The 23,290-nt window shown below is 46.7% G+C and overlaps 2 protein-coding genes across 3 annotated transcripts; both read left to right on the top strand.

Moving 5' to 3' along the window:
* Positions 1-1,916: 1,916 nt before the first annotated feature.
* LOC135370140 (uncharacterized) lies at positions 1,917-12,421 on the top strand. Its single transcript, XM_064603830.1, has 9 exons — positions 1,917-2,055; positions 5,268-5,321; positions 5,401-5,542; positions 6,355-6,589; positions 8,410-8,534; positions 8,599-8,719; positions 10,361-10,528; positions 10,990-11,112; positions 12,197-12,421. The coding sequence occupies exons 1-9, from the start codon at positions 1,932-1,934 to the stop codon at positions 12,344-12,346; spliced, it is 1,242 nt and encodes a 413-aa protein (XP_064459900.1). The 5' UTR covers positions 1,917-1,931; the 3' UTR covers positions 12,347-12,421.
* Positions 12,422-13,978: 1,557 nt separating this feature from the next.
* On the top strand, positions 13,979-22,012 carry LOC135370138 (inositol polyphosphate 5-phosphatase K-like). Of its 2 annotated transcripts, XM_064603828.1 has the most exons (11): positions 13,979-14,123; positions 14,184-14,300; positions 15,925-16,033; positions 16,088-16,312; positions 17,281-17,348; positions 17,406-17,517; positions 17,615-17,724; positions 18,683-18,836; positions 18,892-19,029; positions 20,963-21,619; positions 21,936-22,012. In XM_064603828.1, the coding sequence occupies exons 1-11, from the start codon at positions 14,017-14,019 to the stop codon at positions 21,957-21,959; spliced, it is 1,821 nt and encodes a 606-aa protein (XP_064459898.1). In that variant the 5' UTR covers positions 13,979-14,016; the 3' UTR covers positions 21,960-22,012. The 2 variants fall into 2 exon arrangements, with proteins under 2 accessions (XP_064459898.1, XP_064459896.1); XM_064603826.1 differs by having other exon boundaries at positions 15,925-16,312.
* The last annotated feature ends 1,278 nt before the right edge of the window (positions 22,013-23,290 follow it).

The following is a 23,290-nucleotide window of genomic DNA, read 5'->3' as shown; positions in this document are numbered from 1 at the left end:
CTACCAAATTGGTGGCGCTGTCGAACATTATGACGTCATTTGTTTACGAACAGGCTTGATTAGGTACGCGGTTTGAGCGAAGTTCGCCTTCGTTAGGGCCGTTTGCGAGCGTTGTAACGGATAAATCTACGTAAGTGAATTAAATTCGCAACCTATTGTTTACAATCGAAAATTTTAGCTGCCGTGACGTCACTTTCAGTAGCTTCCGATTTTTGCTCAGCCAGTCATTGAAGCCACGGCTTCGACAGAAAACCTGATGATTACGTTTTATCGGATGAGGAAACACGACGTTTGCGGAGGTGTGGCAGCTCATGCTCGCTGTGAATACAGATTCCAAGAGATATTGTAATTTCGCTGTAAACCTTTGCCGCCAGTTTTTACCGGTTTCACGTTTCTTCTTTTTTCGTTTTTTTTTCCTTCTTTGAATGATGTCCGGTTTCTGCATTCATTCCACTATCACGGGTTTGTGACCACCCCTTTCCAGCCACGTGGTATTTGTCATCCCTCGGTTAATTTATATCCTTCACCCTCACCCTTTTCGTATGTTCACGTGTGTGCCATCCGAGTGTATATACGTATATTTGTAACTGCCAATGCTGTTGTTTTTGTACCTGACGAAACGCAGTTCACTGCATGAAAGCTTGTATCCATTAAAGGAAAGCTTCAGTGTTTTATATTTTTGTTGTTATTGTTTTGTTGTTGTTATATTTTAGTTGTTCTTTTTTCTTTTCTTTTCTTTTTTCTTTTTTTCAGCTCTGTTCATTCACAACAATAACTCACTATCTTTTCATTTCAGCGCTCGAGTAAGTTTGCTTCATTGCATGAAACGGCCACACCACACTGAACTTCACCACATTGCACGGCGAAGGCCATCCATTGCACAGAGTGATGCCGTTGTCACTAATCATTTGTGGAAAGCGTGGGGCGTACGCCTTCTTGTGACGATTAATATACACTCTTAAAAGTGAACTTCACGACACAACACACTCCTAGCCAACCATCATCACGAGCCACATCGTTCTTTCCCTTGATTTGCTGAAAATGGTATTGGGAGGGGGGGGGGGGCGTACACCATTTTTGTGGCATCATGCGGTTCATAATTGCCACAAAAATGGTGTACGCCTCCCGTTTTCATCAAATCAAGGGAGAGAACGTTGTCATTCTACACTCTTAGAAATGAACTTCATTGCATAGTACGCTCAAAGCCAACCATCATCTCGATTGATATCGTTATCTGCCGTGATTTGTTGAAAACGGGAGGCGTACGCCTTTTTTGTGACACTTATGCTGTTGATAATTGTCACAAAAAAGGCGTACACCTCCCGTTTTCAACAAATCAGGGAAGATAACGATATAATTCGAGATGATGATTGGCTAGCAGCGTGCTATACGGTGAAGTTCATTTTTAAGAGTGTAGGAGCGTGCTATGCGGTGAAGCTCTGTTTTTAGAGCGTAACTGCTAAAGTGCCACAAAGAGGCGTACGCCACTCGGTTTTAACCAATCAGGGGACCGAACGATGTCATTCGGGGTGGTGATTGGCTAAGAGCGTGCTATGTTGTGAAGTGTGGTGAAGTGGTGAAGTTCTGTTTTTAGAGTCTGCCCTGATGTACACTGTTAAAACAGAACTTCACCGCATAGCACGCTCCTGGCCAACCATGATTCCGAATAATATAATTGTGTTCTAATTTGTTCAAAACAGGGGGGAGGCGCTAATCTGGGACAAGATAATGTGTCCCAGATAGGCGCCTCCTCCCATTTTCAACAAATCGATACACAGAATGATATCATTCGGAATGATGGTTGGCTATGAGCGTGCTATGTGGTGAAGTTCTGTTTTAACAGTGTAACTGAAAATCAAAATCCTTGAAATCCTTCAAGTCCTTGAAATCCACGATGAGAGATGTGAGTGTTTATAGTAATAACGTATGATATGTGCAGAGCGGAGCAGGAGCGCATTTCCGGCAGGTCCTGGTGGATGTCCTTGCTGTTTATCTGCACTCTCGCTGTGTTTGGCGTCATCGTCGTCATGGTGGCACTGGGATGGAAAAACTACGGTCAGGCAACATCACAGTTGTTTTTGCTACGTATAGCCAGTTTAAAAATACCGCGATCCTGTAAGACGCATGCTAATTTGTGTACGCAAGACACCCATATCAACAGCGAGGGATATGGCTGTCCAACGAAGACGTGGAGATATATGATTGTTCATGCTAATGGCCCCAGCGTCGACGCTCTGGAAACTAGGTTCTTCTATGTGATAAGTTACCCCTGTTAAGAAGACAGTTGGCAACCACGGCTTCTCACATGGCGTCACTATTGTCGATATTGTGCTCTATTAATTAAAATCCTTTGCACGAGGTGTCATATCCAATCTCCCACACAGACGTAATTTGCAATTGTGGCTTTGGACCCGACGACCATTTGACAGTAAATTTCTACCAGGATGTCAGTATATAATTCGCGCGATAAAACTTCTCATCACAAACATCATCGACAACATGAAATTTAACCGTTACTTAACTTGTCCTACTTAACTTGATCATTCTAACTTTCAGTTAGTTTGGTTCGTTCGTTACTCGTTGTTATGTTAGTCGCTCACACATCATAAAACTCTTCGTCGTCAATAGTTTGCATGATCGTTGTCTCTAAAGCGTCGCCCATAATCATAGTAATTTCTCTATATTTGAGAATATTTGTATTGACGCACATCCCAAAACACTATGAGGAAAAGTCCGAACACATTGCAATGCGGTACAAAGCATAGCGTATACAGGATTGTTTCGATTCTACAACGTACTGGGCATTCTACGCGTTTATTAGACGGAGTCTTAGTGGAATTGTGCGCTGTTGCCTTGCGTACGCTACGAGGTAACGTTTCTGCCACTGGGCATGCGCAGTCGCAGCGCACGCAAGGACGGCTTGCAAGGGTGCGCAAAACAAAATCTGACAAACAAATCTACGGTGATGGCCGCCAGGTGGCGGGACCTCCCGATTGTGATGTCATTGTAGCATTGTAGTCATGACGAAGGCGGAGCTTCCGCCGCAACGTTGTCTCCCCCTTAACTTTCCACTAGTAAATAACTTCCCCTTTCCCTACTTCCTATACATCTTCGTTGTCTGCCTCAGATTTTGTTAGTACCTATTTAATTTCGTGGTCGCCCGAACCCCTTTCTTCCAGCATATATATATATATATATATATATATCTTGAGAAGTTGGAGTTGGATCGGACGGCTACGTAATTATAGTTGAAATAAATGGGAGACAGAAGACGAAAGTAGGGGAAGTAACAAAAAAGGGGTTTATTAAAACTTAAAAATCATAAAAGTTAGGGAGGATGTCTACGTTACGGCGGAAGCTCCGCCTTCTTCGGGACAAAAGAGCTAAATGTGGCCACGAGGCTGATAAGGGGCTTGAGAATGACGTGGTCGGTTGGGGGAAATTCCCGCCACCTGGCGGTTGTCAATTGGGGAAATTCCAGAGCGTTTTTGTGTTAGGTTCAGGAGTGGGGTCATCGTCCTTGTGGGTCAGTGGGGATTTTGATCTGCCTGAAACGAGAAAAGGCAACAGGGTCTTATCTAGGTTGTTAGACTTCTTATTGTTGACAGCATGCCAGGGTCCTCGTTAATGGCCGATCGGAATTTGTAAATTAGGTAAGATTCCCGTTGTTCCCGGGAGCGGTCGGAGGTAAAGTTCGACTGGAGAATAAAAACTGAGGCTTCGTTGATTGAATGTTCTGGTTGTTTGAAATGGCGTGAGACTGGAAGATTAGGTTTCTTGGTAACATGCGATCGGTGATTGTTGAATCTAATTCGGAAAGAAGTTTTTGTCTGACCCACGTATTGGGCCCGGCATGTGTTGCATTGGATTAGATAGATAACGTTGCATGAGTTACAGTCTACGTCTGCGTTGATCTTGACGGTAAAGTCGGAATTCGTACTTCTGACCGTTTGTGCGGTCTGCATTAACTTGCAAATCTGGCATCTCCTGCCATTACATGGCGGACTGTCATCCATGTAATGGCAGGAGATGCCAGATTTGCAAGTTAATGCAGACCGCACAAACGGTCAGAAGTACGAATTCCGACTTTACCGTCAAGATCAACGCAGACGTAGACTGTAACTCATGCAACGTTATCTATCTAATCCAATGCAACACATGCCGGGCCCAATACGTGGGTCAGACAAAAACTTCTTTCCGAATTAGATTCAACAATCACCGATCGCATGTTACCAAGAAACCTAATCTTCCAGTCTCACGCCATTTCAAACAACCAGAACATTCAATCAACGAAGCCTCAGTTTTTATTCTCCAGTCGAACTTTACCTCCGACCGCTCCCGGGAACAACGGGAATCTTACCTAATTTACAAATTCCGATCGGCCATTAACGAGGACCCTGGCATGCTGTCAACAATAAGAAGTCTAACAACCTAGATAAGACCCTGTTGCCTTTTCTCGTTTCAGGCAGATCAAAATCCCCACTGACCCACAAGGACGATGACCCCACTCCTGAACCTAACACAAAAACGCTCTGGAATTTCCCCAATTGACAACCGCCAGGTGGCGGGAATTTCCCCCAACCGACCACGTCATTCTCAAGCCCCTTATCAGCCTCGTGGCCACATTTAGCTCTTTTGTCCCGAAGAAGGCGGAGCTTCCGCCGTAACGTAGACATCCTCCCTAACTTTTATGATTTTTAAGTTTTAATAAACCCCTTTTTTGTTACTTCCCCTACTTTCGTCTTCTGTCTCCCATTTATTTCAACTATATATATATATATATATATATATAATTTGCCATATAATATATATATATATATATATATATCCCTTTCATTCGTTAAATTACCACTACGAACTCCAAAATTAGCATTTGATGACGTTACTCATTCCGCAAAACGTAGTGCACTAGCACTATTCATTACCCGAATGTACTACGCAACAATGCATTTATCCGTAGCGCATCTGGTAACGCATAATACACTGTGTACATGCATACTGAAAGTGTACGCTTGTACAGCCGAGCCGAAGCATGTCCGCGGGCTTCCTCTCCATCTCTGGGCTAGCGTATACGGTCCACTAGAACTCTCTGTTGTACCTGCGACTAACTACGAAAACAAATCAATCGTCGAAGCATTACGAGCATTACTCTTTAGAGCCCTGAACCGATAATCCAGAAGATGTGGGTTGGAGTCCTATAGCCTGGCTAACCTTTTCAATGACTTCCATCTTTCCTCTTTAATTACTCTTTGATTTCTTTCGCACAGGTTTTGAGTTTCGGACAAATAAAGCGTACTCCGCCTTGAGACGTCGTGTGACCGGTGAGTGAAGCTGTCACATCGTTGGACACGTGTATGTATATGTTCACGCGATGCTGGGTCATTTCATGTGGCGACGAAGGTGAAGGGCAACTGGAAGGCAAGCGAGTCGCGTGCATATTTCGGGGGCGCGACGCTTCGGCTGGAAGTTACCCAGAAGACGGTCTCTGCGATTTTTTCATCTACGACAACATCACCTACAGGGACGGCAAGATACACTCGGATAAGTATCAACGGGAAATCGAGTGCTTCCTTTGTATACTGTGTTACATTGCTGGACAAGAGCTTACGGAACGCGCTCCGATTGACACGCTGGCAGCGAATGGAACTGTACGGACCTAAAGGAGTACAGAGGGGCTATCCGAAAAAAAAAATTCGGATTAATACCTCTGTCAGACGGGAACATGTACGGCCTTTAGGGTTACGGCATTAAGATATGGATACGGCCTTCAGCTGGGAAGCTGCCAGACGGTATCCGTGAAGGCATTTTGCCGATGATGTCCACATCGATAAACACATCTGCGAACGTTGAATGTAATGTAGTGAAGTCACATGTTTTTCACACTGAAAGCACACAAAAACAACGTGTGGTTGGTATTTTGAAAATTTTGAAAATACAACAGCAAACTACATTTGCATTGAAGTGATTTGGAGATTTTTTTGAGTGGCGTCCGACTTTCTGGATGCAGAAAACACTGTGCGATGCCGCGTGCAGTGGTCAGAGGGTATCACTACGAACTGAACACCTCAATAGACTAGATAACAAGCGAACAAAGTGCAAAAATGCAACAGAAAAACGCGAAAAAAAAAAGATGACAGAACATAACGTCGCGTAAAAAAACGTTTCATTTGTAATTGAATTAAATGTGCGAAATCCTGCTTATGGCGCTTGGTGACGGGGCTTGGGCAGTTTCGATGGAATGTCGTAAACAAGTCGTAGTGCAAGCAGCGCAGAGTATGATAAAATGCGGGTCCTTGTGCTGCCCGACAATCCTATAATTTCCACATGCTTGATCTTAGGTGTGTCTCGTGTACAGGATGGGCTTCCCGTGTTCTGCAGACGGTCCCGCCACGCCCGCCGAACACTGTACCTGGCAGCTCTGTCACCGGATACTGTAGGCGACCCCGGTGCATTGAATACAACCGCCTTCGCACGTGCCATTAGGGGCACGAGAGGAGTGTGTGTTCTGCGAGGGCTTGGCCTTTTCCTCAGCTTCGATTCTGGACGGAGCTTGGAACAGTCACTGAGAAACATTACGAGAATAATGAGGGTTAGTTGTCAAGAGGAACATCGGATTTTCAGTCTGTATACCGGATCGTCTATACCAGTGTTTCCCAAAGTGTGGTCTGCGGACCCCTGGGGGTCCGCGAGAGTGTCCGTGGGGGTCCGCGACCGTCTCTCACATTTCAGTGAGGATTTTCGTCCCCACAAACACGCGCTCGTACATGCTGCCCGATTTCCAAACACCCAGAACTTCCAAAATTGCTACAAGCATGCTTCAACGGCTGCCTTCTAATTTCTGATAGAAAAGTCCCTCAATGCACGTTTGTCCGCGTCACACACTTACAAACAAGAAGAAGACACTAGTCCGAAATCGTTTCTGAAGCTGTATCGAAAGCACGCAGCAGCTGACGAGGTTGCTGGTTATGCACTGGCTGTGATGGTGTGTGTGTCTGTGTGTGTGTGTGGGGGGGGGGGGGGGGGGGGTCCGTGAATTGGTTCTCATCGCTTCCGGGGGTCCGTCACCGCCAAAAGTTTGGGAAACACTGGTCTATACATGCCTTTCTGCACCACTTCCGGTTTGTTGCCAAAACGATATCCGGTTTCTCTCCTCATTTTACGGCAATTCAAATTGCCTCAAAGAGGCGTACGCCTCCCATTTTCAACAGATCAGGGAAGTGAACGATATCATTCTGCATGGCGGCTGGTTCCGAGCGTCCTTAGTCGTGGAAGGACCGGAAGCACTTTGTGGCACCCGAAGTTGTGACGGGAGCTTGTTTATGTTCTCCCGAGAATGTTATGTATACATAGCATTCTCGGGTAAACATAAACAAGCCCCCGCCACAACTTCCGGTGCCACGAAGACTTCCGGTCCTTCCGCGACCGAGGACGCTCGGAACCAGCCGCCATGCAGAATTATATATGTCGTTTTGGCACCAAAACCGGAAGCGCTGAAAACGGTATGTATAGGACTGTGCTGTTCTCAGCTTATGTTATACCAGGGAACTATAGCGATGGTGCCAGCGCCATTTTCAGGATCGAACCGACACTCCTATGCTCTGTAGCGTTTAAAACGTTCCTACCTTCTTGCACAAAAAAAGTACATTTTATACGTTATACTTTATCCCGTTACTTAAAGAGAAGTTGCTTAAGAGGTGCCCTTCGTACGTACATACATACTGTGTCTCATAAAATGACAGCGTGTCCTGTATAAAATTCCGCCGGCATTGCTGAAACCGGTACCTTATAAAACAGCAGGAATAATTCGCTGGCGTACCTGATATTTCTCTGTCAATCAGGTCCAGCTTTCGATAAGGTACGTTACTATAAGGTGCAGACTTGATACACAATAGCTGCTAGGTCTGCTCTTTACGCATGTTCACACACGTCTGCTCTTATGACATGTCGGGTACGGCGGGATTCCAAAGCTGGCTTACACTCTTTAAAAAAAGGGTGTAGTTTAACTCCTTTCCTTTCCACATGTATAACACCCTTTTGGAGAGTACAATTACTCTCGAAACAGGGTTTTATATATGTGGGCAAAAAAAATGAGTTAAAGTACACCCTTTTTTTAAGAGTGTAGAGCGAGCTTTGGTGCACAATCACGTGTTCACATTCGGGAACTCGGCAGTCTCGCGTTTACGGAACTTCAGGATAAGGTCCGCGGAACCCCCTATAACCTCTGGACAACGCTCCAGAAAAAAACTCAAAAGCCAGACGCAAAATTGTATATATCTATTGTTTGTTCGCTCTTTAAGTGAGACGTCTTTCAGTGAATGCAGGTGGTCTGTGAAACGTTAGTTCATAACTGGTAGAAGACCGATACGCAGACAGTTCTTATAAAAAATGTCGGCCCGGGTTCTTCTGCAGGCCATGAAGCGTCGTCTGCGACGAGTACTTTATCTTCCTATGCTATTTCTGGGAGGACAGTTCCTCGGCCTGGATCAGCCCTCGAACAGAGCACGGTACAGCAACGCCGTCCAGCGAGTGATACGGTACGTAATCCCGCTTCGATCCATGTTGTTAACTCAAGTGGCTTCGTTTATTTTTATTCTCCAGGACGGTGGATATCTTCATCGCTATGACCCACGTGAGTGCTTCCCCAAAAGGTCCCTGTGTCCCACAACCGACAGCCACCTGGAACGCCGACTCTTTCAATGATAGCTCGATGCCCACGATGGTAAACTGTCTGCTTCGCACTTTTTCATTCGACCTTCCCTATAGTTTGCTCCTTTCAACCATTACAAGGCAAAAGGCTCGTTAAGTAGCGGCTCCAGAGCGCATGGAGCGCGCTCCTTTTTTACTCACCGAGGACACCCCCTTTTGCGGAGTGTGGCGCTCCCGTATACCCCTATACCCAGTGCCCCTACCCACAAGTCGGAGTGCTTCTCGCGCTCTCCACCCTCCCCTCCTGTTGGCGGCTGACGACGGCTCTACCGGAAACAAACATTCAGTGACGTAGAAGCGCTTTGCACACGTCACGTACACACGTCACGTGTACACTCAAAGCTCTCTTGGCTTAGAAAACCGTTTAGCAGAGGCTCCGGGACGAGAGGGACGGAGAGGACGGAGCGCGCTATGCAGAACCGCTCAAAGTCGAGACATGCTGCAGCATTAGGGAGTTTTAGTATACATCGGAAGGTGTTCACGATAACAGTTCCGAAAACTTGATAAGCCGATCATCCTCTTTCTTTGGAGCGAGTGACGTCACACCGGGAGAATTCTACGAAAACGATAGGGGAAAGAAAGTTATCAAATCCAAGGTTAGCACTGTGATGTCACTTGCTTCAAAGAAAGAAGGCGATTGGCTTTTTGTGTTTTCGGTACTGTTATCGTGAACACCTTCCGATGTGCTAAAGGCCTGTTCCGACATATAGCGATTTGCTGTATGGCGCTAGAAAATAGCGCGATATTGTCCTCCTCACAGTGCTCTTAGCGCTTGCCGGAGTTCCAAATTTCAAAGAGCATAATCCGCGTGAATCTCTCCTTCATCCCTGGAATCGGATTACCTCACAACGTTCCAACGTATAGCAACACCGCATTCCAGGCGCTGGAGGGTGGGGGAAATTTGGCTCTCCTAGCCAATGACGGGCCCCACTGAGGCGAGCTGCTGCTCGCGAAGGAACCGGTTCCGGGAAGATCGCGGTGACCTCGCGGAGCAATACAGCACTGAAAACATAGTGCGCACATGAAACGGAACATTGTGGGCTTTTGGTACCGTTTGATCTGGCTACCTTGGGATTGGCAAGTGGAAAGATGTTTAGAATTGACCTCACTACCCGACATTACAACAAAACCAATGTATAGGCGTCCCGCATTTCGAATGGTTGATGGTGCGTGACGTCAAAATGACGTGTGGCTATTGTCGCCACGGCATTACAGGGCGGGGCACGAGCGCGAAAGAGTGCAGTGAATTTTCGGTCGGTTAGAGCCATTATTTACTCTTATGCGACAGCATTTTTTGGAAACCGTTCACCGTAGACAACTTATCACACTACGTTAGAAAAAAGTGCATGTTGTATACCTGTTTATTGTCATTTTAAAACTCTCCATCTTTATCAAACCGCGTTATCTACAGCTACACACCGACCACAAACCTAAAGAGATCTGTGATTGGCTCATGCGAGTGTATAACGCCTCCATGTCACAACGTACTGCGGCCACATGCTTCAAACTGTTGCTTGTGCACTTTCTAGAGCAAACAAGTAAAATAATCGTTATTTATCTTAACAGATCTTGCGGTATGCAATTAGGATACTAAAAATAACTAAGCCTTCACAACAACTGGTGTCGTAAACACGGAGAGGCGTTCTCGTTTCAGAGTGCTGCGCTCGACCTTATCCGCCACGTGAAATACGACCGGTCCCGTCACCTCATGATGATATCGGTGACGATGGCTGTGGTGTCCTACCGGGGGTCAAACTCCATAGCGTCTCCTCCGACCCTGGGTGGACGATGTACCCATGCACTTAATTCGCCCTATCACCAGGTAAGTGGTGAACTTACGCGTGTTTCGACATTAAAATGCAACAACGCGATAAAAAAAATCGTATTTGTTTTGATCTCGCATTATAAATCAACTGCCCTCAATGACAAAAAAAAAAAAAAAGTACCGTCAGTGAAGATCACACGCTTCCAGGCCGACGCAGAATTCCTTGACACATCAATCCTTTTTAGTTCGCAGACGATATGCAGAAGGGAGTGTCGTCTGCGTTGAAATTCTCTTCTGATGGGCGCGACACCAAGCGCCCGTAACACGAAGCGCGTAGCGCACATCGCGAAGTCTGCATCGCGACGGGCTTTGCCTTCGGTGACTTCACAAAACGTGCCCTAGCTTCGACAGTCAGGCAGCCGTATAGTGACCAGATTACGAGAACTGTTGGGAATGATCGAGACTCTCGCCTCGATGACATTTGCGTTGCAATAGCACTAATTCAATATGAAATGCAGGGATGCAAACCGAAACGTGCTGTTCCCAACCGCTACAGCCAATACGAGACAATCGTCTTCGATGTCAACCCGGTAACCAATGAAACTCGCTCCTACGAAACTGTTACGTCACTGAAACACAAGGTGAGCAGTGAGGTGCTAATGGTCAATGCTAACTAGTGATTATCTGTAACGTGTCCAGTTTGTTTTCATGGAAGGACATGTGCAGTAGAAACCGGAGTCTACGTTGACAACCTGCAAGCGTGGAACGCGAGCGCATAACTCTGCGTTCGCTGCGTGCAGAGCGCTTGCGTTTCAGGCACCGTATTCTGAACTCCCTATTAAATTCTTTTGAGAATGCGGCGAAAGGGTCAGCAAACATACCAGGGTACTAAAGCAGGCTATGATGCAGCAAAACAATAACAGGCACAAGAGACAGGCAACGCACAGCACAACTGGGTCCACCATAACTGGGTCAGCAAAGCAACGGAGTGCCAGCAACAAGCACACTAGACGAGCAGACGGGAAAAATAAAAATGGCGCCGTCCGCCACACATGGTTGCGAGACTCGCAACGTTTTCAGCCAGTGACAGATACCTGAGACGACGGACGACTTTTTCTGTTGTGTTTTTGAAAAGAGTTCGACATATACTATTCCGATTTATACTCCCTGAGAAACAAAAGTGATAAATTGGGAAGTGATTACACCTTCACCTAGCGTGTAAATTTTTGTCTCCTGACCCTGGTACCGCAAGTAAGTCCCCAAACTTCGCAAATGGTCCCCCGAATGCAATGGTGTACGTAAACATGTTCGTTGCTGGAATTTGAGGGAACAATGCAATATCATTATATAATTTTCTTGCTACAGCATATGAAGTGCTTTGTGGTTCTTTCTTGACAAATTGTGCCCTATACGCAAGTCGCAAAGATTTTACAACTTAACGTATCAGTTAAAAGTCGAAGTAGTTCCAGCCACGCACATAGAATCTGTACATAGCACTGCGTGAGGACAACGCGTGAAGTGCAGTTCCCACTCTGACATTCATAGTCCCCAATCTCTAGAGAGACCAGTGGTGACAATGCATCTAGTTCACAAAAGGAAGAGAGTTACTCCTTTGTGATCTGCTTCCTGTGAGGTTATATTAATGGCGATTTGTGTATACTGTGTTGTGATATTAGACGCGGTCAATATTCCGTCGACTATAACTGGTTACATGCTTAACGACAGGTGCTTGCCACCCGGAAGGAGATAGGCAACGGAACCATCGGCTGGGCTCTTTTTGATGCTGAGCAGGAAGATAGCCAAGGTTCCAGCTGCATTCCTGTTCGCAGACCAGAACCTTTCAAACGCATCAAGCTGATCAGACGGCTCGCCTGATTGCTAGTCTTCATGTTCGTGGCAGTTACAGTGCTTGACGTCAATTTTTATGCAATAAAACGTCTATTAAACGCACCTTTTTGTGTTCTAAAATTTCAGTGCCCCTTTTGTATACTACAGACCGAATGTCTGGTACACTCTCAGGAAAAAAAAAGAAAGGGTTGAGTAGTCACACCCTTTAAGAGGTAATTGTTGTCGCATATGTTGTGCCTAAAAGGTTGCAAAGTTCTGCCTGCTACCTTACTCACAAAACAGAATTTCACCGCATAGCATATTGTCCGCCTACCATTGCCACGAATGACAGGGTTACCGCTTATGATTCGGTGAACGAGAGGGGGCGTACGCCTCTTTGTAGGAACTTGGATATATGATAATTTATCTTGGTATCTGATAAAGGTTGACCTGAACTTAAGTTACCACCTTTTCACACACTTTTTTCTTATAGAGCGTATGTAGAATGTGTTCTATGAGTACCACTAGCACCTCTTCGAGACCTCGTTGTCACCTGCATTAGAAACCGTTGCCGCGGACTGCTTGCTTGCGTTACTGGCGAGGGCGCTCTGGATGAGGGGTAACCACCAACCAGCAGGGTGCTCTGCTCCGGACTCTGTTCCCTTTGATGGAATCCGAAAGGAACAAGCCTGACGCATCCGCATTCAACGAAGGTTGACTCAGAGATAGTGCGCACAGAGAGACCATGCATCCCCCGTGACGTCACCGAATATCTGTGCGGAGAGCAAGCACAAAAAAGCCAAGAGTGGGAATCGAGAGAGCAAGTGCTGAATATGGTTGCACCACTACCACTACCACCACCGGGCTAGTGTAGGAATAAGTCAACACCACCTAGATATAAAAAGCTCGTCGACGCGACGTAACTAAGAGACAGCTAATCAGGACTGTTTTTTCAACGGCCGTAGCCAATCACGAATGTGCTTTCAGCGGTCGTAGCCAAGGAGACGAGCCACCACCAGCCGCATGGGCAGCCAACTGTCGTCTGCGAGTATATAGTGAACGTCCCCGCGTACTAAATAAAATAAAATGGTTGGCGCAGAGCGTGCTGTGCGGTGAAGTTTAGTTTTTAGAGTGAGATGAAAAGCAATTTTTTGCATAATATTGCATAATCGGTTCATATCCTGCGTACTAATTATGCACGTTGAATAAAAAGCAGAATTTAGTTCATACACTCTTAAAAATGAACTTCACCACATAGCACGCTGAAGGCCAACCAATGTACAGAGTGATATTGATATTAAGTGATATCCCTCTCGTTTTGTGGAAAGCGCGAAGCGTACGCCTTTTTATGACAATTCACATTGCGGCATAAGTGTAAAAAAAAAAAGGCGTACGCCTCCCGTTTTCAAAAAACCAAGGGACAGAACGATGTCACTCGGGCTGATGGTTGGCTAGGAGCGTGCTATGTGGTGAAGTTCATCTTTAAGAGTGTAGTAATTTACCGCCCCTTTAAGGAATTCTAGCTTCCCATTCGTAGAATCCGCTGACCTTATCTCCTTTTTTCCTGGCTTCCAACCATCGTTCCGCAAACTGCAGTGCCACATCGTGAGCGGTTGCAGTCTGCCAACAATGACACCCTTCGCACGCTTATATTCGAATATGTAACGACGAAGAAATCATTCCAATACGGTGTCATTGTGACACCAAGTAGCCTTCACATGCCCTGTCCTGAAGAGAGCGCAACAAGGTTTTCCAAGTACTTTCGCTGTCGATGCCGGCTTGGGTCAATGACATCTGAATCGTCGGTCGCCATCAAGGAGTTCAGGTGGGCCGCAATACTATATATACTGACATTGACTCGATTTATTTTGTCGCTATTCATTAGGGTATACATCATGACGTGGAACGTAGTCTGCCGGGGCCCAATTGAAGATCTGCATTCTGCGTTAGGCCTTGATCCTCCAGTGCTCCCCGAGTCTCTACCAGACATGTATGCCATAGGGTGCGTCTATTCTATTCCTTGTTCATCTCCTTTAATCTGTCCCACTAATCATTTAATTGATGTCGTTGCATTTTATTGTGACACGAATACATTGTCTATTGTCTTGTCTAAGATGAAGTGCGGGGTTTGTAACGAAACTAGTTAGCGGCATGTGCGATCACTGAAAGACAGAATACACTTTAAAAAGTGTGGATGTAGATTACCATTCGGTCAATTTTTTCGATAAATCTTGCAACTACAAAGAATCAGACCTTTTTATATACCCAATAGCCTATCTCCTTCCTACACTCTAAAAACCGCATACTTCACCGCATAGCACGCTGTGCGCCAACCATTGCCACGAATGATAGTTATTGCTTCTGATTCGAAGAGAGTGTAAACTTTTTTGTGTCAATTATCGTATATCCAATTGACACAAAAAGGGCGTACGGCCCCAATCGGGGGATCATTTCCCACAAGACTGTTCGCACGTTTTACCGGAATTTTTCTAGCTATTTAAAAATAAGTGAAGAAAGAAGGAAGTCACTGAAAAGGTTAGCCAGCTGCAGGACTCGACATCTTTTGGGCTAACCTTTTCAGTGACTTCCTTCTTTCTTCATTCATTGTTCTTAGGGACCTGAGGCTCTGTGTGTTTGTCCTTTCTTCTGTGCTCCAGCCTTAGAACATCAATTCCATCGTATTAAAAAAGTGTTCGCTGTATATAAGTGTATATAAGTGTTCGCTATGTATAACTTGTCGCGCTGGGTTTAAAAGGCGTACGCCCATTTCCCTGAGCATGTCAAGACAGATATATTCTGAATACTGATTGGCCTTGAAGCTTGTTATGCCGTGAATTTATGGAACGGGCTCTCACTACTTTCACCACTGCGAATAATCTAGGCCCTGTAAATTTACTTCCCCTGTAACGTTATAAATGTAATGACCCGATATTCTGGTTTCGAAAAGGCTTTCCAGCTGCTACATCTCTAAAACCAATCATCATTCAGAATGATATCGGTCTCTTTCCTGATTTGTCGAAAATGGGCGGCGTCCAGATCTCCCCTCAAACGAGAATCAACTTACTCAAACTTACTCAAACTTACTCGTTCGAAGCCGTGGCTCGCGCACAGCGTGCCATGCAGTGAAATTCCGAGACGTAAGGCCACAAAGAAAACAACTTTATGGTGTGATAATGAATGCGGGAGTTTCATCGCTAGGGGTGATGCTCCTCCCCATTACTGCACTCTTAGAGTCGTCCCGAATGACAACGTTCTCGCCCCTGATTTGTTGAAAACGGGAGGAGGAGCCTATTTTGTGCCGTGCATAATGGCACAAAATAGGCTCCTCCTCCCGTTTTCAACAAATCTTGGGCGAGAACGTTGTCATTCGGGGTGATGGTTGGCTAGGAGCGTGCTATGTGGTGAAGTTCATTTGTAAGAGTGTGGTGGTAATGTGGTTAAGTGGAGTAATGAGTCCTCTCTCACAGTTAGGACCGCAGTCCTGTACGGAGGGCAACGAAGAAAGCTAGAAAGTTGATAGATGTTTTCCTTATTGTCATACAGTACATTGCACATGGAACGACGATTCTTCCGCTAACACGGGTGCCATCAGAGCAGAGGCATGAATATGTTGTGTTCTGTCGCAGATTTCAAGAAGTGAGCGCCAGGCCTCAGTGTCTGCTGAGGCAGGCCTTCTTTGAGGAACCGTGGATACAGGCTGTTAGGGCAGTTCTGCGCAAGTACCGCTACGTAAAGGTAAAGACTCCCTTGTGTGGTCACCGGCAGGTGGTAAGACCGTCACGTGCACAGATCAAGCACGTAAGACTCCAAGGACTAGTGTTGACCGTATTCACGAAGCGTGAACACCTGGTACACCTAAGGGGATGCATGTCCACCTACACCAGGACTGGTCTTGGCGGCGTTTGGGGTAACAAGGGCAGCGTGACCGTGCGAATGGTCATGTACGGCTGCTCCATGTGCTTTGTCAACTGTCATCTCGCTGCTCACGAAACCGAACTGGCGCAGCGTATCAATGTAAGTTCACCCGCTGCTACGCTCTAGAAACAGAGGTTCACCGCATACACTCTTAAAAATGAACTTCACCACATAGCACGCTCCCAGCCAACCATCATCTTGAGTGATATCGTTATCTGCCCTGATTTGTTGAAAACGGGGCGCGTACGCCTTTTCTGTGACACTTATGCTGTTCATAATTGTCACAAAAAAGGCGTACGCCCCCGTTTTCAACAAATCAGGGCAGATAACGATATCATTCGATAATGATGATGCTATGCGGTGGAGTCATCATGCCGGCTATGCTTCAGGGGTTCAGAGCATAGCATTCTCCCATCTAACCATCATCCCGAGTGACAACGTTGTCTCCCTTGATTTGATGCACCCGTGTATCTGTACCAACAGGGGGTGTACGCCATTTTTCAGGCAATTAACTGCATAATGCCACAAAAATGGCGTACGCCTCCCGTTTCAGGAAATCGGGGGAAGGAACATCATTCAGGAGGATGGTTGGCTACGAGCATGCTATGTGGTGAAGTATGCATAATTCGAGTAGTCATCGAAGGGGCACTAAAGTGCCAAAATTTCTCCCTGAGGAATTAAGATTCTGTTACCTTGACAAGAATTCAAAGGGAACGGGATTCCGGAACGTAGTTCGCGACTTAAGCGCGAGCGAAACCGAAACTGTCTTCTGAAGAAGCGCGACAATACGGAGCAGTGTCCCATTGGTCTTCTGAAACAATCTTCATGGTGATTGGGGAAATCGTTTGAGGAGACCAATAGCAAGCGTCGCTTTAGCTACACTGGTAAATCTAGATCGCGAGCATTTGAATTCGCTAGAAAGCATTGCGCTTTTTGTTTTCTTTTTCTCCCTTTTTCTCTCAAGACCAAGTGACTTGATCTCTGGGGTATACCGTGGACTTGCATGAATGGCACAAAATGTAATGCTGAATATTTGAGTACACACGTTTTCTTTTCTTTTTTCTTAGGAATACAATGCTATCATTGATAAGCAGACATTCGAAGGTGCGAAAGCTAACAACATCCTGACCCACGAGTAAGTCCCATGGTTACATTTTTCGCCTCGAAATACACGTGTCGCCCTGTCCGGTAGCTACGCCTTCTGGTTTGGGGATCTCAATTTCCGGCTGGATGGCTTGTCCATGGATGACATCAGAACGGCCATTGAGAATGGAACAGTCCAGCCTCTCTTACAGAACGATCAGGTGTGTTTAAACTACACACAAATTCCCTTTTTGGCCGTTCGCCGTGAAGTCCCCTTCCGTTAATTAGTTTTTCCTTTCGTTTCCTTTCGTTGGATAGTTATCAAAGGTTCGAAGCACGGGTAGAGCATTCCACGAATTCTCCGAAAAGGATATCACATTTGCGCCCACCTACAAGTGCACCATTGATAGCACCGGATATGATTTCAGGTGAGAATTCCCTTTCCTTTGTCGTTGAATCCCTGCGACGATTGTGCCGCTGTCGAACCTACCGCGGTCCGCGGAGGGAAGCACGACTTGGATACCAGGGTGCCGAAGCGGACTGGCGTTACGCATAAAAAGGCTGTGACCGAACCCACGGTATCGATCATGGCGCCTCCCAGACTTCGATGCTGAAAGGAGTTATCACCCCCACACGTGTCCTTTGCTCTCCGTCATTACTCTCTGTCTTTCTTCTAGTGTCTCCCCTTGTGACTTTTATGATGTGTGAAGCGGAAGTACCGTAAAATCAATTTCTTGTTCTGAGAAGTATGACGTCATCAGGTACTCATTCTACCAACACGTCCTATTCCTGTAACAGTCGTCTAACATGACGAAAATTAAGTCCAACATGATGAAAGCTAATTTCAGTAAAAAATATGCAGAAATTAGGTGATATGCAGGCGATAGTAAAATTACAGATTTCGAGATAATTTCCACTAACCTGTGTACTCCTGTGGAACTCTAAAAACAGAACTTCACCACATAGGACGCCCTTAACCAACCACCATCGCGAATGACATCGTTCTGACCCCGACTGGTTAAATACTGGAGGCGTGTGCCTTTTTGTGACACTTATTAAGCTGTTAATTGTCGCAAAAGTGCGTACGCCCCGCGCTTTCCACCAATTGGGAGTGAGAACGGTATTCTGTGCAATGGTTGGCCCTCATCATGTTAAGTGCTGAGGTTCTGTTCTGAAAACAGACGCTGTACTCCTTTTTTGTGGCACTTACGTGTTTGCGGTAATTGTCACATAAAGGAGTACGCCTTTCAGAGGAGAGAACGACGCCATCCGGGACAGAGGTGGGCTGTTATGCACGGTGGAACGTGTTATGTGGTGAAGTTTTTAGAGCGCGTAATATTTGAATGTCATTGTCTCAATGAGATTTTGCATCTATGCGCTTTGCAGCAGACGAAAGCCAGCTTGGACGGACAGGATTCTCTACCGGTTCAGGCGAGATACTTGCGCCTCTATATTCAACGTGACTCAGCATAAATACGACAGTCACGACCTGTACCTCCAGAGTGACCACAAACCAGTCTCTGGGTATTTCACCGTGAAGGTTCGCAACAGAAAGTTGAGACTGCGTTTCTAACATTTGTCCGCGTTTTCCGCAGGTTTTTTCCCAACCGGAGCACCCCCTGGTATTCTTCTTTCCTGTGACTCCTTGGACCATAAACCAGGACTGCTTCGCCTGGTACTACACTAGTCCGGGAACAGAAGTTCTCTCGTCAGACTGGGTGGCTCTGTATAGGGTAAGCACATAGGAAATTGGCCGCGGGTTCACACGAACGACATTCCCCAGTATACCCCAGCAGAAGATGCGAAAAACGTCATTGCTTTCTGCTGTCACGGGAGCACCAGTGCTCAACGTCGTGCCTTCACAGTCAACAAGATATTCCGTAGCAGACGACAGGGAAAAGGCAGTGCCGTCTGCTAAGTGTACAATACGCCACTCCCTATATTCCGGTACCTCGTGAATGATCAAAATAGCACGGGACGGAACTCCGCGAGCAGTTTTTTGCTTTTACTTCCACTAGAATCTTCCCTGTGGATGTCGCTCGTGTGAATGCACGGTGAGTGGAATTGGGTGCACAAATTACGATCTTCGATAATCTGTACAGGACACGCAGTTAAAGCAGAACTTCGCCGCGTAGCATCACGAGGGAGTCAACTGACATTGCATGGGAATAGTGATATTCTCTATCCGGGCTTGTTGGTGGTGTGTACTCTTCTTTGGACAATTCATGTGAATGGGAAGTGTCCAGAAAAGGCGGACGTCTCCTATTTCTAGCAAATCGCACGAGACATTGTTGCGAAAACTGGCTAACAGAGTGGGAAGTTTTATTTTAACTGTCAAAGAACAAATGTTCAGCGACTGATCCCGCACGCTCTTAATCTAACCATCCTCCCGACCAAACATTCCTTCACTTTGCAAATGGTTACAAAAGGGCTTCACGGTCACGCTTCAGACTTCCTCCACAAATCGGTAGTGACAACCACAGTGATCATATACGCCTTCCTTTTTGGAAGAAGCTGTCACTTGTGGCAACATCCCCATTATGTCCTGTGGTCACATGTCATACGCACCATAATTTTGAGGTCATCTGGCCACAGTTTCCGTTTTAGAGCTCGCCGACATATCCCTCCAGCATGAACGTATTTCGTCGGTGTAAACTATGCCGTACTTCTCAGAGGGCAATCGTGGTCCACTACACCGACGTACGTGTCGTTATCACGTCTTTAGCAGTGGTCAGAGGTACGATGCCACCTTCGTAAATCACTGAGAGGATTGAGAGGATATTGGATGAAACTACCTAGCGAGGGCGAAAACGAGCGGGTTGGTAGCTGATCATGGGCGCAGCCATTTCTGTGGTCACGAGGTTGGTGACGTCTGCAATGACGTGTGAGCAGGGCCTGCCCAGAATGCATTGCATACACTTGCGCGCTATCTTCTATGGGCCGGAATCTGGTGAGGCCACGGCCTACTAAAGACCATAATCGCCAAACCCTATGAGGAGCCCGTCCGCACGATCCGCTAGGGGCGCGACTCACCGGCCCGCGAGATGAGCAGTATGATTGGACAATGGAAATTCGAATTTTGAACGCGCAGAAGTGGATGTACCACTAGCGTAGCAGACTATAGCAACAGCTCTTATGAAAATACGTACACCGCACAGCGCGCTCCTAGCCAACCGTCATCTGGAATGATATCGTTATCTGCCCTGATTTGTTGAAAACGGCAGGCGTACGCCTTTTTTGTGACAATTATGAACAGCATAAGTGTCACAAAAAAGGCGTACGCCCCCCGTTTTCAACAAATCAGTGCAGATAACGATATCATTTGAGATAATGGTTTGCTAGGAGCGTGCTATGCGGTGAAGTTCATTTTTAAGAGTGTGGAGTGATGATGATAATCTACTTTCCACCCTTTGTACAGAAATGCAAAGGTAAGCCGGAGTACAAAGTATTGCAGAAATTGAGGAAGCAATAACCGGGCCGACCAGTAGCGCCACCGCTATAGCTTCCAATGTGGCCCAGGAAAGGGGTGCCTATGACATAGTCGTGGGTAGAGCACCTCATGCAGTGGTTGGCCTTGGAGTGCAGGGTCCTTGCTTGAAACCTGCTTGCGTGTTCCTTATATTCAGTTGTACGAACTGCTGTACGAAGCGATTGTCTTTCTTCCAGGACAACTTCACAAGTCTCGAAGACCACATTTCATACGTCTGGGCATCGACACGACCCTTGGACAGCCTCCCCTCCAACATACTTCCATATACTAAAAATCTTCCCCAACGTCAATCAACCACACACAGCACCGGGAGGTCTCGGCATTTCATCCGTACGGGCCACTCGGACGACGAGAAGCCCAGCCCTCCGAGTCCGGCCTCACCGTGCACGGCAACGCCGTCGACCATTACATCCCCGTCGTCGCCGTGTTCCACGAGATCACCCACTCCGTCGTCACTGATGTCACCGTCCCCGCCAGAAGAACCTTCTTCTGGGAGGAGGAAAAGTGACCACGCGTCAGTGAACTGGATGTCCGAAGAGAGTCCTGGCAGCGGTACTCATAACATTCCCAGAGGACGTAGGGAGTCCTGCTTGAAGAGCATCTCTGAAGAAGTGGCCGGCGAAACGACGGGGAACAGCTCGTCCCCTTGGATGCAGGCCATATGCGGAGACGAGGCTATGATGGTGGAAGAAGGCATGTCGGACGGGCACAACAGTGAGCCCAACTTTTACCGCGTTCTGTTTAGCTCGCATGGATTACTGTTGGTTGGCAAGTACAGGCTCCTGTACCTTCGAGGAGACACCGATGTGCTGGGAATGAGTAGCGCTTTTAAGGTAAGTTTCTGGTGGTTCCTGACGGTGCACTCTTAAAAAGCAGAACTTCACCGTACACTCAACACTTCGCCACGTAACACGACCGCCGGGAAGCCGCTCGTCATATCGTTCCACTTCCCGTCTTATTGAAAACAGGAGGCGTATGCCTTTTTTGGACACATTTGCGTAAAGTTTCCCCATGTCAGGACAGATCAGGAGAGACAACGATGTCATTCGGAATATTGGTTGTCCAGGAACGTCCAGTTCTGTTACTAGAGTGCGATAAATCTTGAAACTGAATGTTTGTTGCTCACGGAATATTTCACTTCCTTTGCAGGTGAAGACACCTCTAAGATCTTAGCAGCAATTCACTGCAAGCAATTCATATTTATAAAATATATGCGATAGTAATTTGTTCTGGTGTCTTTCTTGTGGAAGCCTTCATATCTCGGCTCCGCTGGCAGCGCCACCATGAGAGAGTTGAGCGAATGTTACAGAAAGAACGCTAGGATGCCGTTAGGAAAGACCGGATGGCGTTACCGGCATTCAGGGCGTATAAGTTTCCGATGGCCTGGCAGGTACAGGCAGGCTCTGCAGCAATGCTACTCTCCTGGTTCACATAGGCGCACGAAGCCAGACCTAGGTCAACAAACAAAATGCAAGCAAGCCAAGAGCAGTTGCACAACGGAAGTCTCGTCTGGTCGCGTCTGTCCCGTGTGCATGTTCGCTGGTATAAAGACTACAGTTATGACACTTCTGTCCAATACCAGTGACTTGGTGGGCGTTGCCTACGCGGACCTGTATCGTCGCGTTAAGCATCACCTGGAGGATGGGATGGGAACTTGGCAGCCACTTATACCAACAGACAGGTGACTTTGTGACAGGTGACAGACTTTGCTAGGTGTGCTAGCAAAAGTTCGCCGAACATTAAAATTTGCAGACAAAGCTAAGCGTCGAAGGAAAAAGCCTACTCCAATTCTTGCTGGCAATGCCAGCCATTGCAATCCACGTGACCCTCATGCCCGGATTCTCGGTTCGCCCTCAGTGTTAAGCGCACGCGAAGGGGCCCTTCTGTCCATGCTTCGTGAATGGACGAAGGGCCCCTGCGCGTGCACTTAACCCTCAGGGCGGAGCGAGAATCCGGGCCTCACTGTATTCTTCCCCCTCCCTCTGTACCCTCATACGAACTATAATAATAATAATAATAACTGGTGCACGTGGTGTTTCTAGACTTTTCGGCGCGACACTTAAATTCTTATGCGCTCAAGGCTGGAGCATTCTTTAGACTCAGTTGTGTTCAGAGAGCTATCACTCTTATGCTTTTGCTATCAAGTAGTCTAATAAACCGTTTGCTGTTTATTCGACGACTCGCCGGCCCATTTCGCTTCGTGACAATATTGTATACCTATAAATATTGTACCTGTATACCTACCTACCTATACCTATATAAATATTGTATATGTATTGTATGCCTAGACGATAGCAGCACCCGAACCCACCGTATCGATACAGGCACCTCCCAGACTTCGACGCTGAGAGAAGGTATCGCCCCCGCACAAGTCCCTCTCTCTCCCTCCCCCCCCCTTGTGATTTCTAGTTTCGAGAAGTATGACGACATCGGGTGCCCATTCTACCATCAAGTCTCCTCACCACAGGTGCCTGCACAGGTGCTGGCAGTTCAGTAGAAGAGCA

Source organism: Ornithodoros turicata, chromosome 10 (genome assembly GCF_037126465.1).
Source record: "Ornithodoros turicata isolate Travis chromosome 10, ASM3712646v1, whole genome shotgun sequence".
Taxonomy (NCBI): domain Eukaryota; kingdom Metazoa; phylum Arthropoda; class Arachnida; order Ixodida; family Argasidae; genus Ornithodoros; species Ornithodoros turicata.
The sequence above is the reverse complement of the archived record's forward strand: the minus strand, read 5'-3'. Positions and strand labels throughout refer to the sequence as shown.